The sequence below is a fragment of the Cupressus sempervirens genome, chromosome 6, assembly GCF_028749045.1.
Source record: "Cupressus sempervirens isolate cs-2001-9-10 chromosome 6, ASM2874904v1, whole genome shotgun sequence".
NCBI classification, from domain to species: domain Eukaryota; kingdom Viridiplantae; phylum Streptophyta; class Pinopsida; order Cupressales; family Cupressaceae; genus Cupressus; species Cupressus sempervirens.
Genome location: NC_143123.1, coordinates 134999775 through 135018094, shown reverse-complemented (window position 1 = coordinate 135018094; position 18320 = coordinate 134999775). Strand labels below are relative to the sequence as shown.

General features: G+C 38.0%; 2 protein-coding genes across 3 annotated transcripts in view; both read right to left on the bottom strand.

Annotated features, from left to right (window-relative positions):
* Positions 1-18320, bottom strand: part of LOC149551583 (Aldolase-type TIM barrel family protein) — a 166433-nt gene that overhangs the window by 104214 nt on the left and 43899 nt on the right. For both annotated transcript variants that reach the window (XM_089787100.1, XM_089787099.1), the window contains exon 3: positions 5829-5967. In XM_089787100.1, coding sequence (XP_089643226.1) covers positions 5829-5967 — 139 coding nt within the window. The remainder of the gene's footprint in view (positions 1-5828; positions 5968-18320) is intronic.
* On the bottom strand, positions 498-5081 carry LOC149551584 (uncharacterized). The gene is made up of 4 exons (XM_089787098.1): positions 3264-5081; positions 1915-3168; positions 1593-1757; positions 498-1472 (listed from the first exon to the last, which is right to left on the bottom strand). Exons 2-4 carry the CDS (start codon positions 3132-3134, stop codon positions 1112-1114), a joined length of 1746 nt encoding a protein of 581 aa, XP_089643224.1. The 5' UTR covers positions 3135-3168; positions 3264-5081; the 3' UTR covers positions 498-1111.

Here is an 18320-nt window from a genome sequence, read left to right as displayed (position 1 = left end):
TGTTATGCTGAAGATTTAAATGCAATACCATTTTAGAATCTATATTTCAGCTGGGTATTATATATTTTTCTGTTTATTGCTATGTTCCCCCAAGTTTCCGGTACGGGGATGGCGGGGGACGGCGGGACGGGTTTCCGGGACGGCAAATTTTTTTGGCGATTTTGGGGATGAGGGGGGACGGGGACGGCTATATATATAGGAAAATTTTAAAATATAGTATATACATTGAAATTTGTAAATATACATGTCATTCATATGAAACTAAGCACAAAGCATGTCATTTAAACATTATAGAACCATAACATACAACATTTGAATGCCATCTATGAAATAATATTCGATTTTAGTATTTTACTATTTAGTATTTTAGTATCCAATTCTCAAAATGCATATCAATACAATATCAGAGAACACTGAACAATGAACATTAAGTTATTAACCATTGTCAATATCATAAGACTCGTAATGATAAGCATGATAAATCATAAATCTGAAAATCAAAATCAAAATATGCCCAAAGCTATAGGCTGCCATAAAGTAATAAGTATCATATAATCAATGTATCATAATCATGTTCATGTTCAACATAAAAAGCAAAACATAGAAAATGAAGCAGACTGCTGCTCCTATTCTGCCTCTACTAATTCATGGCATCAAAATCAGAATCCTCCTCACTGTCATCCTCCACAGGAAGCGTAGTCTCATCTAATGGAACCCCAACCAGTCTTGGTGCTATGTCATCCTCATCTATCTAGGCCACATCCTCAGGCTCAACATCCCATCGCAAAGCTGGTGTCTGCCTATACTCTAGAGTCTGGCGATCGGCAAGTCGAAGAGCATGATGCACTGTCACTAGCTTCTCCACTCTTTTAGAGGTAAGTCTATTCCTCTTGATAGAGTGGATATATGAATATGTGGACCAGTTCCTCTTTGCAGCTGAAGAACTAGCAACCTGTGAAAGGAGGCGACCGGCAAGTATCTTTAACTCAGGTGTATCTCTCTCATGCCAAGTCCACCATCCAATAGGATCCCTCTGTGCCAAAACAACTCTATCCAACCTTGCTTGTGGCTTACCCAAGTTTGGGCCACGAAGGTTGGTGAAGTCAAGGAACTATGCACGAAGAGTAGAGGCATCTTGAGCTGAATACATCTTATCAATTGCTTTTGTGAAGCCATCCAAAACCTCAAAATCATCACATGGGAGGCCCCTTCCACCCAACTGTGCATACCGTTTGGGATTTAGAGCAAATGCTGCCATATGAAGCGGGGTATTCATTATGTTCCACCTCCGCGTCACAATAGGCCTAATATGCTCCTCATAAAAGCCCAATGTAGGATCCTTTGCCGCAACAATTCTCTTCATCTTACCCAACATGCTATCAATAGTCTCATAGATCTCTCCTAAACTAGGAGCATCAGTATTAGCATATCTAATGACATCAACAATGGGTGCTATGACAGAGCAAATGTATCTGCAAGATCAAAATGCCAAAAAAAAAAAAATCAGAATTAGAATTTTAAGAATTTTAAGATTATTAGTAGGAAAATCAGCAAAAAAAGACTAATAGTAAATTTTAAAACCAACAACTTACTTCATTGTGGACCACCAACTCTCATCAAGGATCCTTTGCCTCACCGCTTTTCCTTCAGTGGACTTAGAATGAGACCATCGTCCCCACTCTGGATTCACCACCATCAATTGAAGGGCCTCATACACCTCAATCATCCTCTCCATCAAGATGAAATATGTGCAATACCTATAGCAACAATTAAAAATTTAAAATTTAAACTTAAACATTAATGATTAAAATTTAAAACAAAAAGCATCACATGTAAGTAAACTTATAAATAATTTTTTTAAATAACCTAAAGTTAAAACAAACTAAAAGTAAACTATAATTATAATTGACATACCTTGTCTCGGCTGGTTTGAGAAACTCCTTCTTAGAGAAGGACCTGAATAGAGCAAGTGAAGTGTGGTGGTTGCAAATAAACATTTGCACTTCTCTAGCTTCCAGCACCGCTTGCTTCACCCATTCAATCTTCCCTATGTCCTTCAATGCATTGTTCAAGGAACGAACACAATAAGGGGTCCAAAATATGTGCCTATAAGCACCCTCTATCATCAAACCTGCTGATTTGCACACAGGTGCAGAATCTGTAATAACCTGTACAACATTAGAGGGCCCAATCTCCTCTATGGCATCTCGCGAAATGATGAACTGAAAATCTGCATCCTTCTTCTTTCTTGAGCAATCTATGGCTCTCAAAAAATAAGAGCCAGCAAGGGATGTGACAATGATATTGATGAGTGGCTGATGTCTAACATCGGTCCACCCATCCATCACAATAGAGCAGCCTGTCCTAACCCAAGTGCATCTCATATCCTCCAATAATAAAGCAACCTTTGAGTACTCTTCATCTAGGATAGTGGTTCGTAGCTTATGCTCACTGGAGGGCACAAATGAGGAATTCATGCTCATAATATCTTTCACCATTTGTTTATAATAAGTGGAACGGGCTGCATTATATGGGATAACATTAGCAACAAAGAATCTACCAATGGATGCCTCACACTTCTCCTTTGCCTGTGCATTAAACATACTTTCCACCGAGCCCTTCTCACTACTACTTATCTTTCTTTTCCCTCTAGACCCACTAGGGCTGCCACTAGTACCAATGGCGGATGAAATATGCCTAGATGATTGTGAGGGAATGGATGGCAATGTCACTGTCAAATTTTGCCCCTCCATTTCAGCCTCTAAGTGCAATCTTTGACATTCTAATTTTTGTTCATTGGTTAGGTTAGGACAAGTTTTGACTCCTTGGCATGTAACACCTAAAAAATGTGACTTCACTCTTGTATAGCTGCCCCTAAAATCATCAAGACAAACATGACAATCCCACACCCTAGTCCCTCCCGAATTCTTTTTATCTTTTGGCCTAGGTGTGACATATTGGAGAAGAGGTTTTTTCCTATTGAAAGGACCCTTTGCAAAATTCTTCATAATGTTGGAAGGGCATTTAAACAAATCAGCTTTAGGATTGGGTTTTTGCCTAGTGTCACTACTAACAACATCAACCTCTACATTTTCTTCTTCACTACTACTACTTGTACTCCCACTGCTGCTCATTGTGTTTAAATATGCAATTGAATAGATATATGAGCTGAAACAATGAAAAAATAAAAAAAAATCAGACTTTGCAAGCTACAAATTTATTAAAAAAATGATAGATGAAAGCACAAAGAGTTTTATACTTACTTGGTGGACAAAATAGAAGATCAAACCCTTGGTCAAGCTCTTGGAAGCAAAACTATTACCTCCTCTACTTGCAAAATGAAAACTTCAGCCGGCTGCAACATAAAATGAAAACCAAAGAATGGTTAAAACAATTTAAATGTGTTGAGTTATATACATTTTAGGGTTTTTGGAGGACTGAGGCCCACTAGCCGACTAAAAAAGACACAACAAATATTTTTTTTTTAATGTTTTGAGCTTGCAAAAAAGGGGGACGGCCGGCCATACCCAGTACGGTCGGGGGACGGCTAGACGTCCCCTTTCCGTACCGGGGACGGCTTTTGTCCCCCCCATGTCCCCAAGTTTCAGGGATGTCCCCTGCAAAAAAAGGGAATTTGGGGACGGCTGGGGGACATCCCATACCCGTCCCCCCGTCCCCAGGACGTCCCCTTCCTCGAAACGGGGGGTTTCAGGCCAGGTACGCGTCCCTGGGGAACATAGGTTTATTGTGCTTGATGAGTTAAAAACATTCGCATGAAAAATTATCTATTGAATTTTTGTGTTAAAAATCTGGGTATAATATCCATTGGGGATATTACAAAAGAGTTCATTTGAAAATGGGTAAAAGGGCAAAGAGTTGATTTGAAAGGGAATATAGAAGGAGAAAGTAATCAAGAAAAGATTATAGAAAGGTACAGGAGAAAAAAAAAGGTGACTATTTCAAAAGTAGGTATTGTGAAAGGTTGTAGTCTTTCAAAAGGACATAATTGTCAAAATTTGCCAGTTGTCACTCTTTCAAAAGAAGATATGATGAAGAGGTGTGACTTCTCCCTCACATTGGAAGAAATGAAGGGAAAGGGGTTTCAATGATGACATGGATGAGAGATCAATTTGGAAAATAATTTATTTTTCTCAAAAGGCAGCAATGGAGGGTGGTGACTCCATTCTTATGCAAGGTAGTATTGAAGAAGGACAGAAGAAGAAGGGAAAAAGAATCAAGGAAAAAATATAGAAAGGTATAGGAAGAAAATAAGGAGGTGACTATTTCAAATGGAGGTATTGTGAAAGGTTGTAGTCTTTCAAAAGGAGATAATTTAAAGCTTGTCAGTTGTCACTCTTCAAAACCAGATATGATGAAGAGGTGTGACTTCTCCCTCGCATTGGAATAAATGAAGGGAAAGGGGTTTCGAAAAGGACATGGATGAGAGATCAATTTCAAAAATAATTTATTTTTCTCAAAAGGCAGCAATGAAGGGTGGTGACTCCATTCTTATGAAGGGTGGTGATTCCAATCCAATAAAGCATAAATGAGAAATCATTCCAAGCATTCAAGGATCACTTATTAATACATCAAATCAGCATTCAATCATCACTCAACACTGTTTACAGCCTAGGGTACACTGGATTAATGCATACTACAGTAACAAGATATAAGACCTGTAATGCTTTTGGAACCAAATATATATTTCATTAATGCTTCAATGCTTCAAGTACATCATACGCCAATACACAAGATAGATAGCAATGACCAATACTGAATGAATCATATCTCCCAACGGAGAGTGTACATAAAGATCCCAAAGGGGTGCGACCCAATTGTTGCATCATAACGGAACGCCCTTCGGTTACTAACATACACCCTTAACACATGTTTTCTAATCTCAATGGCATAACACACTTTTGCCAACAACAAACACACTATGAATTCAACATTCATTCAATCATTCACCAATATATCAAATCATCAAATCAAAGGAAATCGTTCATTCATCCATCAATCATAGATTGGGAATAAAGAAATCAAGAAAACAGACCAACAATCAATTCTTCCATCAATTAAATCAGTCTAATATCTATCATTCAAACAGCCATCATTCAATCATCAACCATTCTATCAACGAATCATTCAAATATCAATCATTAAACTATCAATTCCTTGAAGTGTCCACTCATCAAACCTTGAGAAATGATGAAAAAGAGAAATCAAGCAATCAACGATACTCTAGTAAACTCCTTGAACAATTGATTCTGAATTTAAGGAAGTGTCTTGCAACTAGGAAGGCACACCCACCTTCCAAGTCCACAAGAAGTGAGAGGATGGCCCCCTTCCCATGCTCTTATCAAGTTCGTCACCCCAAGATTGAATGAATGGCCAGCCTTCCATGCTTGCAGGCCAAGAGATTGAATGGATGGCACACCTTCCAAGTTCTTCAACTTGATTGAGGATGATGGTTCTCCTCCAAGGTAGACTACGAGTTGCTAAGGATGGCCCCCTTACATACTCTCTGAAATAATAATGATGCCCTGCCTTAATATTGCTATTTGCAAGTTTCTATAAGAAATTCACATTATTATTTGCTATGAGGAATATGTTATGATGTATTGGTCCTAATATTAATAATGCTACAAGCTTTTGATTTAAGTATCACCGATCTTCCAAGGCAGACCAAAGGAGAGCTATTCCAAAGAATCAAGATAAGTTCTATCTAATGAATTATTCTTGGAAATTTAAGTTGAAAATCAAAATGAAATGTCCTCAGTTTTTATAAAATTATATCTATAACTAAATAGCAACTAAACTAAACTCACAGAAGTTGAGCTGCATTTAGAGCACGTACAGCATTCGCAGTCCCAATCTGAAAGATTACACGGTGCTTTTCTTCATTGCAAGTTCGGAAAACAACATCATTTGTTGCTCTCTCCACAAAATCAACAGTCCCAAGAGTTTCTGATAACAAAGAAAACATAAGCCACCCATTTATTCTAGAGTACTGATTTTTTAATTACATGATTGACACTAAAGATCAGCCATTGCATAAAAGCATGCCAGATTAAAATGCAAATTATAGAGAAAAGCAAAACTGAAATTTAAATTTTTTTGATGAAATAACGACAATCCAGAAACCTTAAGTATCGTGACCAATCATCATTTGCAAAACAGATCTCATAACTAGTAAGGCCCGTCCAAACAGAAAAAGAATTTTCAGGCTAAAATCAAACTTTCTGCATGTTTAAGCAGCACCTTAAAATTCTTAATATCAGAAAACACCTTTTCCAAAAGGCTAGGCATAATTTATAGAGTTTCTAGAGAACTGGTTCAGAGTGCTTCCATCTATAAGGCTTAATACTAAGCCTAAGAAGTTCTCAACTAATGCAAAAATTGCATGGGAATGTCAATCATTATTTTACTTCCCAGCGGTTTTTCAGAGAAACTCTGAGTTTTGTGCAAGTCAACTAACAAAATATCACAAGTACAAGCTAAAAGGTTCTCCATCAACACAATAAAGCATTCCATGACCAGAAAAGCATCATTTTTTCACTATTTCTTCTTCCACGTTTCACTACTTCCTCTCATGCATTTGGAGTTGATGTTTGTGTAATCTTGGACTGATTTGATACTGAAGTTTCTTGGCTGCATATGCAAGGTATGCAATACAACAACCTAACAATATCCTTGCCATATTTATTATTTTCAGATTTTTTAGTTCTGTTTTCCTTCTCATTCTATGAATTTATTATTATTTCTCCTTAATTTTTCCCTGCTAGTTAACAGCTAGCTAACTGCTAAGTTTTGCAATGTAGCCTTTAATTTTGTCAATCATGGAAGGGTTTCAAATTCAAATATAATTGAGTAATGGCATCTATGAACCAATTAGATCTTTTGAAGCATGACAAGCGAGAAAAATACGAAAGAGAACAAGTGATGTATCAGAACAAGATCAAAGGCACTAATTGCTTCAAATTAATTTTGCACGAGTCTCGAAAAGGGATGCTCCACATTGTCATCAAGTAGAGCCTGATGTTATATGAAAGGTTACTGCTCTCCTTTCTTCGTATGAGGAGAAACGGCAAAATGGGAATCAGCATATGTAGCAGCTACCAGCCACTATGATGTGTTCTGAATCTTGATGCTTTGCTAGCTACTATAATAATGTTGTTTAGACTTTATGATCATATGAATGTTGAACAATTGGACATGACACCACTTACCAATATCCCACGAGGCCTCAAGACGAGGATGAGGGTAGAGAAAGGAGAACGGCAGAACAAATTTATATAGTACTTGAAAAACAGCACCAGGGACTAGATTTGGGTACACTGAGTGAACACTGGAACAAATACATATAGCATTTAAAATATTGCTATAAAGAATAAACAAGCAAAAACATTCAAACATCCAAATGTTTTAGCGTATTTAAGATTTCAAAAAGGTGATTTCATTCAAAAATAAAACTGGCCAATGGCCCAATGCCTAAAATAATCACTCAAAAATGTCAAAACCATACGATATAGATAGTCCCAATCAGCGCAAAGAAGTTAAAAAAACAAAGCAAAATGATAAATGGTTTGAATATTTAAGTCATTCGGATTGCTTGGATAGTGTACACCATGAATTTTTAAGTGTGATTTTTTTCTCACTAATTTTGAGATTGTTGATTATGTCCACCAAACCATGTCAACAAAGTTCCCCAATGTTGTTGCTGATCAAAATGATAAATGGTTTGAATATTTAAGTCATGGTTTAAAAATTCGGTATCGGCAATATCTCGGCCAGCCCAAATTTTTTGAAAATCTCAGAGTCAGCAAAAACTCAGCGAAAAATTCAGCTATAAATCGGCACTTTTATCGAACATTTGAAAATATACAATTTCTTAATAAATTCTAAAAAACGCATACATACACACCAAATTTGAAGAACATATAATGATATGAGATATCTACCATATATCAATCAAAGTTTGCATTCTTGTATAACATATCCTATATCAAATAACTTTCACATGTTTCATACAATTTGACCAAAACAAATGGGATCTATAAGAGTTGTTTGCATTCTTGTATAACATATCCTATATCAAATAAGCTTAAAGTCAAAGTAGGAAATCAAGCTGGTTGGCCATGCTCCACATGGCCAAGAGGGAAAGCTAAGAATAAATTATAATCCAAAGCCTTCAAAGCCAAAAGACGAAGTGAAGAAAAACACAACAATAGAAGTGTTTTAAAGCAATGAGCTGAAACAGTTTCTGTTCATCTTAAGCTTAGAAAATAATGACAAAAAATGCAGAGGTCGTTACCTGTTCAGAATCAACTGCACCCGCAAAAAACAATGAGGCAACCACAGAGAAGTGAAATAGCAAGGGGGGGAAACGGCAGAGCTTGGATAATGTACATCATGAATTTTTTGATGTGATTTTTTTCTCACTAATTTTGAAATTGTTGATTACAACATAATACACTATGTCCACCAAACCATATCAACAAAATTCCCCAGTGTTATTGCTGATCACTCCATGTCCCAACTGAATCAAACAGCATCACTACAACATTGTTGTGCCCAAGGTCTCCCACTACTAAGGTATTGAAGTTTCCTCAAGGAGCACAATTAAAACTTAGTTCTTACATAGGAAAAAGGTCTCCAACACATTGCGGCAAAGTCTTTTTTTTTTTTGCAGCCTATTCCTTGGAGGAATGGCATACCAGAACTACTAAACTTTCTCTCTTTCCAACAATTCTATCAAAATATGCTTTTGCTTTTCATCTGGAAATCCCATAAAGCCCTCATCAACCCTATCTGTCTTGTGCCATCCCAACTTTTTTCAATCCTAATGTAAGCATTGTATCTATTATTACATGATTAATTTATTGTTGGGATTTCACAGGTTTTCTACTTATTTATTGAATTTTCCTTTAGTTGCTACATCTCATATTATTGGTCTATTGAAGGTTTTTCAAAACTAGTGTTTATATTAGCTTTGGTTCCATTTTTTTCCAGCAGTTGTTAGAAGTAATATTGTCAGAATTAGTGATTGTGAAAAATAATATATGGGTTTAAAAGATACAGGTGGGGAAGGAGTGTGCAATTGGCAACTAGAAATAGGATAATAATTTTCAATATTTTTGTAAATGAAAATAGGCTTATGAAAGGGATGAGCCATCATCATCAGACACCAATGATACAATATCACTTAAATAAAGAAGATGCTTTGGAATATAGCAAAAGAACTAACACCAAAGTTGCACGGGGACGGGGGTGCTTGGGTACTAAGGGTACCAGTATGGGGATTTTTCAAAATAGGGGACGGTGGTACTCGTGTGTATGTCAAACTTTTTTTAAAATATTATTTAATATTTATAGAAAATCAGAAAATATGAGCCATGACAATAGCTTTTCAAAACAAGAACAGCAATAAAGTTTGCAGATGTAATGTATTGTTTTCAGTTTCAGCTTGGCAATATGTTGTAAACAATACTAATACTATATGATAAATGTTTACATGCTTAACAGAGAAGGCAGACTTTAAACATGAACAAGAAGATCATAAATCATATGACAATGACATATTGCAAATGATAAACTTCTGACTTGAACAGTGATATAGTTTACCGTTAATCCATATTGTATCAAAGTTTCAAACTGACTACGTATTGAATTAAGCTTGATATACAACAAGCTGATATGCAAACAAAAACCCGAAACAAAAAATCAGAAATCTTAATTGAAATCCTTAGCAATGATGCTCTCCACTAAGTACTTGGTACTTGGGGTAGATGTACCCGTACCTGGATACGTGGGTACATGTCCCAGGGGTGTGGGTATGTGTACCCATGCAACCTAGACTAACTCTGTTGGCTATTTGGTTCAATACTCCTCCATTGGCTCAACAATTTACCTAGTGATACAAGTTAGTTGTCATTTTATCAAATTATTAGCCAGATTTTTCGCTATAAACTCTCAGACTTATTAATGTTTACCGCATAGGGTAAGAAGTTAACACATGTATAACACGATTCAATTCAGACAGGTACTTTATTCATGTATGCACTTGCAAATTACAATCCGATTACAATGACTACAATGATCTCTCCCCCATTCCAAAGTCCATCTCGGACGTGTACATATACCTTTCCGAAGGGGTGACACAAGCGTCACGCGCCCGTTCGGATACTATTCTACCCGTCGGCTACATTATACATTTTACCGACAACATCATCCCCCCCAAAAAGAAGGGTCGTCTCCGGACGACAATACAACAAAATTCCTTAACAAAATTTTACTAACAAAATGCATCAATGCATAAGCACTAGACAGAGGGATGCGTCCCTGGCGTAGTGGCCATCCGCGTCCGCAACTCGTTCACCTCTGCCCTTAGCTTGTAGACTTGTTCTTTCCTGATCTTCAGCTCTGCTTCTGCTTCCAACTGGAGCTCTAAGGCTGACTGCATCATCTCTCCAACCTCTCCCAATTCCTTCTCCTTCTCTACTGCCATCTTCTCTTTTTCTGTCCTCAATTGTTCATTTGCTGCTAACAGGGTTGTTCTTTCGAATTGCCAGGCCGCCCGCTCCAACTCCCAGGCTGCCCTCTCTGAAGCAAACCTGGTAGCTGACTCCTCCCGAGCTCCTTCAGCTGCTAGCTGGTCTGCCTGACTCCTCCGAAGGGTGTAATATATCTCCCTGTGTAACCTCACGATCTCCTGAATCAGTACCTCAATCCGGCCCTCCCTCTCAGGTTCCCTCGTCAAGGACCAATCCTGTCGCATCTCTGTGATTTCCACATCGGGCCATCCCCTCTCCTCAAAACAAACCGTAAAGGTAGCTGGACATCCCGTCCGTATGAAGGATATGACTCTCTCCAGCTCCTTCCCTACTGACTCCAATGTCTGCGTCTTTGCTGAAGCCAAAAACTCACGAGCTCGAGATGCTAGAGTTGCGACATCATCAAGAAAAATTGCCTCCGCCAACACTGTCTTTTGCGCTAGTGGGTGTTCCTGCTGTATACCCATAGCCTTCTCCACTGCATCCGCCATATGCTCAACAGCGCTATGCGGCGCTTCTTCACTCCGTGTCTGCGCGAACTCCTTCTCTGACACTGCTTCCCGCATGGGTGTCGGCAAGTATGTCACTCGAGATGCCGGAGTTCGGTGGAACTTCGTACTCAGAAAAGCACTCACCCTCTGGGTTCTGTCCTCTCTCTCGCTGTCCTGCTCAAGTGATGTCATCAGTGTCGTGTCTACTGCGACCACCGCATCAAATTCTACTACCTCCAGTCGGGCACCTGGTGCCCCCAACTCCTTGCCTGCAGGTGCCTCCAACACCCTTGTCTCCATGTCTATCTCCACCTCCATATTCGGTACCAAAGTCTCTCCTGTATCTAGTAGAGTCTCACGAGTCGGCTCCATCAGTGCTTCCGGAGCTACTATCTCCGTCAGTGCTGGATGTGACTCTGCTACAGCTCATGTCTCTACGGTGGGCTGTGTTGTAACTAAGTCTGGCGCCATCACCACTGGCTGTCTGAACTATCCAAACCCTAGGATACCATGTGTACCCACTGGAACCAAGTGTGTCGTAGTTGAAAGCACAAGCCATGAAAATCTCAAGGGCATAGCCGTGATTACTCCTACCTCTTCGTCATCTTCCTCTTCCCCCTCAGACCCGTTCTCCTCTAAAGATGTCTCCTCTCGGCCACTATCTATGTCGCCACCATCCAGCCTTGGTCACTTCTGCCCTATTGTTTTGGTGCCGAAAGTATCCAAGTGCTTCCACTGCATTATAGGTGGTTCACCAGGCGCGAGTGGTCCCGGTTTTGCCTCCAGTGCATCATTCGAGATCCTCCGCGTTGTCGCATCCAAAAACAGACCAATAGCATAATGTGGCATATAGAACGTTTTGTGCTGCAGTGTCATAAACTCTGACATCCACTCTGCCAATAGTGCTGCCCAATCATAAACTCTACCCTGCAGAATTCCGTTCATCATGGCTACGTGTGGAAACAAGATATCTGAAGCAACAGCGCCAAATGTTTACCGCATAGGGTAAGAAGTTAACACATGTATAACACGATTCAATTCAGACAGGTACTTTATTCATGTATGCACTTGGAAATTACAATCCGATTGCAATGACTACAATGATCTCTCCCCCATTCCAAAGTCCATCTCGGACGTGTACATATACCTTTCCAAAGGGGTGACTCAAACGTCACGCGCCCGTTCGGATACTATTCTACCCGTCGGGTACATTATACATTTTACCGACAACAATTAAGACATCTGTAGTTATCAAAACATTAAAACTTTAGCCTACAAATTAATCATATGCTCTACTTGTGCATTGAGAATGATCTAAAGCATCAAATTACTATTTATACTATAAAGTCCAATAAGTTTTGTTTTATTAGATTATTTCTAGTATTCTAGGTTCTTACAAAATTTAGCTCATTCTTCTAGAACCTTAGTTAATGGTCCTTTGGGCTTTATTATTAGTTTCCTTATTCTAGTCTATGTTTAGATGTTGTCTATATTTAGACAACTTTCTTTTCAGTTAACACCATTTTTACAGTTTGTAAACTCTATTTATTTCAGTGTATTGTAAATACAATTAATTCCATCTGATAAAGTTTCATGGTATCAAGGCAAGAGCTGGTCTAGGTATGACACCCTAATGGGAGGGTTTTCATAATATTTTCCTCAATAATTATCTGCGAGGTTTTAATATTTTTTCCTCAAAAATTATGTAGTGGGCTTTCCTAACTTCTTTCCTTTAAAAAAACTGAGTTACGTTTTACCCTTTTTTTCACAAAAATGACATTTCGTATTCTTTGATCCATGTCTCTTGCCTATATTTGGTTTTGATCAAATCTTCACCTCAAAATTGTGTTAGTTTTGTTCAATTTTTTACCTCAAAAATTGTGTTTGGTTCGATCAATTTTTTACCTCAAAAATTGTGTTTGGTTTCAGTCAATTTTTCTCCTCAAAAGCATTATGTTTTTGCAATACACAAAGTTTGCTGGGATGTTATTCCAGGGATTCTGATTTAGGGCTTTTGTCATTTTTTCCACAAAATAATGCTTTTAAATCTCAAGATCATTGTAGTTTGCAATTGGTTTCTAGGGCATCTTGTTCGTCTGCAATAGTTTTGAGGGTTTAGTAGTTGTTCTCAGTGATTACAAGGAAGGGCACCTTAGTTATCCAACATCAGTTTGGATGTTTGTGTGATAAATCTTGGTTGGGGATTTTGTAGATTCTAGGAAGGTCAGTGGTAGAGTCAATGGCAGGCTCTAATCTCTTGTTACAAACCATTTTGAAGAAGGGGGCAGCCTTCTCTGTTTCTTTTTTGGCTACTCTTGGTCATTGACATTCTAAATATCCAGGGGGGGTCTCAATAGCAGCAGAATGTTTTGTAAAATTTATGATCACAACACATGTTCAATCTATTACATGGTAGCCGATAGAACAACCATTAAGGGTATTAGATAATTCTTAGTACGCTAAGATCTTTGCTAAATTTAGCTCGCCCTTCTAGAACCTTAGTTACTGGTCATTTAGGCTTTACTATTAGTTTTCTTATTCTAGTCTATTTTTAGATATTGCCTTTATTTAGATAATTTGGCTTTTAGTTAATGTTATTTTTAGCATTCGTAAACTCTGTCCATTTCACTATATTGTTAATACAATTAATTCTATTTTTTAAAGTTTCATGTTTTACTAATAGTGAGAAGTCGTAATCCTATCTAGCAATGTGACCTCTACATAATTTATAAATGTTAGAGACAAGTTTCAAGTGCTTTACCAAAGTAAAATAAGATAAATTATTAATGTACAATAAAAGACCGCGAAAAGGGTCAAAGGTACTATTATGAAATAATTGGAAAATATTTGCTTGATATTAAGAGAGATCGAGAGTTCAATATATACAAAAGAATAAAATGATGTTTCCTTAGGAACTGATCGTAAAGAATAGAAACATTTTGTTCTAGCTAAAAGAAAGCTAACAAATAACTACAAACTAACTAATATTAGAAACATTCTAATATTTACACTAGATAAAAAATACATAACCATTATCTAATAATAGAAGCTTATCTATTATCGTAATACCCTCCCTTAAAGGTTAATCTATCCAAAACACCAAATTGTCCTCTGAATTTAACAAACTTATTAGGACCAAGAGGCTTGGTGAGAATGTCTGCAGTCTGATCCATTGTAGCAATATACTGCAAGTCTATTGTCCTGTCTTCAAACAGCAATCAGATGTAGTGACAATGAACATCCACATGCTTGGTTCGTTCATGGAAGATTAGATTTTGTACTAATTTGATAACGCCTTCGTTACAAAAAACAAAGTGGTTGGTCCTACTAATAACATCTGCATATCCCCAAGCATCCGACGAAGCCAAATATCCCTCTGTAGAGAGAGAAAAGCTTCTTACTAGTCCATGTGACAGCACTAGATCCCAAACTGAACACATATCCAGAAGTTGACATTTTATCGTCAACAAAGCCTGCCCAATTTGAATATGTGAACCCACTGACTTTAGGAGTAGAACTTCTGGAGTCAAGAAGTCCAAGATTGGTAGTGCCCTTCACATAACTAAGCACACACCAATGATCAGCCATGGGAGATGTCATAAAACGTGAGATGTAGCTGACTATGAAGCTGACATCAAGCCTAGTAGCAAAGAGGTAGATGAGGCTACCTATTAGGTGCCTGTATGTAGTATCATCAACGAGAGAAAAATCAGATTTAGCGGATAACTTGAAACCTTTCTCCATGGGTGTAGATGCAGGCTTGCAATATTGCATAAGGAATTTGTCTAACAAAGCCCTGCCATAGTTGTACTGAGAGTTGAATATACCAGAAGATTGTTGTCAAACCTCAACATCTAGGCAATAGTGCATGAGCCCAAGGTCAGTCATATCAAAAAACTAGCATAAATTATGTTTGATTCCCTGAATCAAAAATGTCGAACTACCAGTGATGATCAAATCATCCACATAAATAACCAGAAGGATGATTTCACTGTCAGTAGTCTTGATGTACAAATTTGAGTATGAAAAACTCCTTTGGAAGCCTTGATCCCTAAGGTACTTATCTATTTTCATGTACCATGCCCTAGGGACCTGCTTCAAACGATTGAGAGCTTTCACTAATCTGAGAAACTGATGTTCTTTATCGGAAACCTTGAAACCAAGAGGTTGCGTCATGTAGACCTCTTCGTGGAGATCACCGTCCATCTAATGGACCTTCCAGCCAAACTATGTTGCCATGGCTAGGACTAATTTGATTGTGCTCATCTTTGCAGTAGGGGCAACTCATCTTTGTAGTAGGGGCAAAGGTCTCCTCATAATCAATACCTTGACGCTGAGAAAAGCCCTTTGCAACTAAATGAGCTTTGTACTTATCCAAAGTACCATCAGAGTTGTATTTGATTTTGTAAACCCATTTGCAGCCAATGTGTTTCTTCCCTGGTGGAAGATCAGAAAGAACCCAAGTGTTATTCTTTAACAAGCTCTGATGTTTAGATGTCATGGCTTGTTCCCACTCTGGAATTCCTTTAGCCTTGGAATATGTTTGAGGTTCAAACGCACTTGAATGTTGGCCATGAGAGCAAAGCTAACAGACTCTGTGGGTTTGCTCTTTTTCCGAGTAGTTCTTCCATCAATGATTTCATCATCACGAAGATTAGCAAGTGTCTTAGCCCACCACTTAGGCCAAAGAGGACAATGACCAACATTGATATCAAGAGATGCTCTATGATCGAGTTCCTCATTTGAAGAATCTGGATCAAACTCAAGTGAAGCATCTACAAATTTGGGTGATCCTACAAGAGAAGTTGGAGGTGTCTGTACAAGGATCACTGGTATAACTAGAGCTGCAGGAGCTACTAGATCCCTCCCATCAGGTGGACCTAATGGAAGTCTAACTCCCAGATCATGAGCCTTCATAGGCTGATCTATTGGATCAAGAACAGGAGAAACAGGCACAAATGGTCCTCGCTGCTCATGAAAGAGTACATCATGACTATACAAGAGACGAGATGTCTCAATGTCAATCAAGCGGTAGACTTTGTGAAGACTATTGTATTCAACAAGCATGAGTTTTTGACTCTTGGCATTCAACTTGGTGCGTGATGCATTAGGGATCCAAACAAAAGCAAGGGAGCCAAAAACTTTCAAGTGACTAATTTTGGGCTTGCGACCTAACCAGGCCTCTTCCAAAGTCTTACCTTTGACTGTTGTTGAATGGATTTTTGCAACTAACAGTTTTGAGTAAAAATCCAATCCCAAAATGGGATGACCAGCCACAACATGTGAGATAGAGTCTCTCCTACCTTAAAGGAAAGGCTCTCATTTCTCATCGTTCCTTGGATCAACTCAAAGTAAGCAAGAAGTCGAGAGATTTTATAAAATGGTTGTTACCAATATCCTTTCTTCTTATCTTTCAAGAAAGAATCCACTTACTCATGGAGCGAGTAATGGGCAAGGTGAATCTCTAACTACACTTCTATCAAGAGCTGAAAACAATGATACCAATAAACCTTCACTAACTCAAAGGCTAGCTAAAATGTACCGGTTTGGCTCTAAGTCCAGTCGTGCACAAAGACTCCTAATAGTAAGAATAACTTAACTATTTTGCGAATTAAAAAGAAAATATAAGCTACAGACAAAGCCTCTAACTATATAATTCCACAATTGCTCCTAGCCAAGGCTCTAGCTCCAATTGCTTCTTAACTCTTTTCTATTTAATTCATGAGATACAATTACCAAGAACACAAGATAACATGAATCAAAGATAACTTAAAAGAAATATAGACAAAGCGTATAACGCATGCAAGCAACAATCTCACTTAATCAAAGTTAAGTCTCAAATGCTCTTTTGTATTCACTTTCTCTCAAAATAATGCTTACACAAACAAAGATCTGCTGGCACAATTTCTCCAAAGCTCTCTTGCATAAAGATAATAATGATTTTACAATGAATGGGCACTCCTTTATATAGGCACAAGAGTTGAGAAAAAGGTGGAGGAAAAAGTGGGAGCAACTCAACCAACTTTGACCTAGTCTAACTACGGGAGAAAATAAAGAGTTACATGCAAAAGCACATGCAGCTTGCATAACATCCTTTTACATACATGCAACTCGCATTATATGTAATTACACTTTTCCATGTAATGCATCCTTTACAACTACTAACATTGAATAAAAACAAAAAACAACAATCTTAAACATTGTTTCTCAGTGCCTTGAATTTGACAATGATGTCGCACATTGTGGGAAGATCAACAATTTCCATGGTCTCCGATATGGCTTATACTCTCACTGCATTTGCATATGTTGTTTGTACAATTTTGGAATTTGCTGTCATAGTATCCAACAAGTGTTTTGTCGAGGATTTATGCAAGACAAACTTGTTCATTATGTGTGAACCAAAGTCTTCAGAATCTACATCAGCATTGATCCTGATTGCATATTCTAAGTTTACTCTCTCTACTGCAATAAGATTACCAGATTCATCAATAACATAGCATCCCATCTGTTCCAAATCACAAGTAACACTTGTTTCAACTGCTTGACAATCTCCAAAGGCCGCTTGCAACTTTGTAATCAGCTTCCTCAATGTTTCCTCTTTCTAACCAATGAGACCTTGAAATCTGAAGAACATTTCACATGACGGAAGAACGTCACCTGAGACAAAGTCATCCAAATCAAATCTTACCATTTCATCCCAATCATTGAGGATTTGTTTAAAGTTATCCGCTTCTTGAGTCAAAGAAGAAATTAAGTTTCGCTCCATTTCATTCATCTCTTTGACGCACCTAAGGACTGCAAATGTCTCCATGATGGCTCGAACTCTTTCAAAAATGATTTCCTATATCCAAGACTTGGCGACTTCAATCAGCTTTCTCTCCTTAGATGTTTGAGACAGAAGGACAACACTCTAAGAAGATTGTTTCTGAATGACCTCGTTCAGACGAGAGACCTCCTGTTTCAGTTGATTTTTCTTTTCCTATAGCTCATGATTGCCCTTTGATACATTAGCCAATACATCTTCAGCATCTTGCGAACAACTCAAGCATGATTGCTTTCCGATTTCAACTTTAGTGAACTTGTGATCAGAACGAGTAAGTTCCTCAACAGGCTTGTCCACCAAGGGCTCAGCAACTTCAACAAATTTGGTTTTATCTGAATCAACCAAAATCCTAGAAACAATCTTATCATTCAAAGATTTAGATTTAGTCTTCTTAACAAGGAAATTGTCCAAAGGAACAACCACTTTTCTCCTCTTCATTGTTGTTTTGCTCAA

Coding starts and splice junctions, on each gene's coding strand:
- LOC149551584 (XM_089787098.1), bottom strand. CDS start 3,134: ATGAGCAGCAGTGGGAGTACAAGTAGTAGTAGTGAAGAAGAAAATGTA. Junction 1,758..1,914: donor CTCAAACCAGCCGAGACAAG/GTATGTCAATTA, acceptor TTGTTGCTATAG/GTATTGCACATATTTCATCT. Junction 1,473..1,592: donor AGTTGGTGGTCCACAATGAA/GTAAGTTGTTGG, acceptor TTGATCTTGCAG/ATACATTTGCTCTGTCATAG.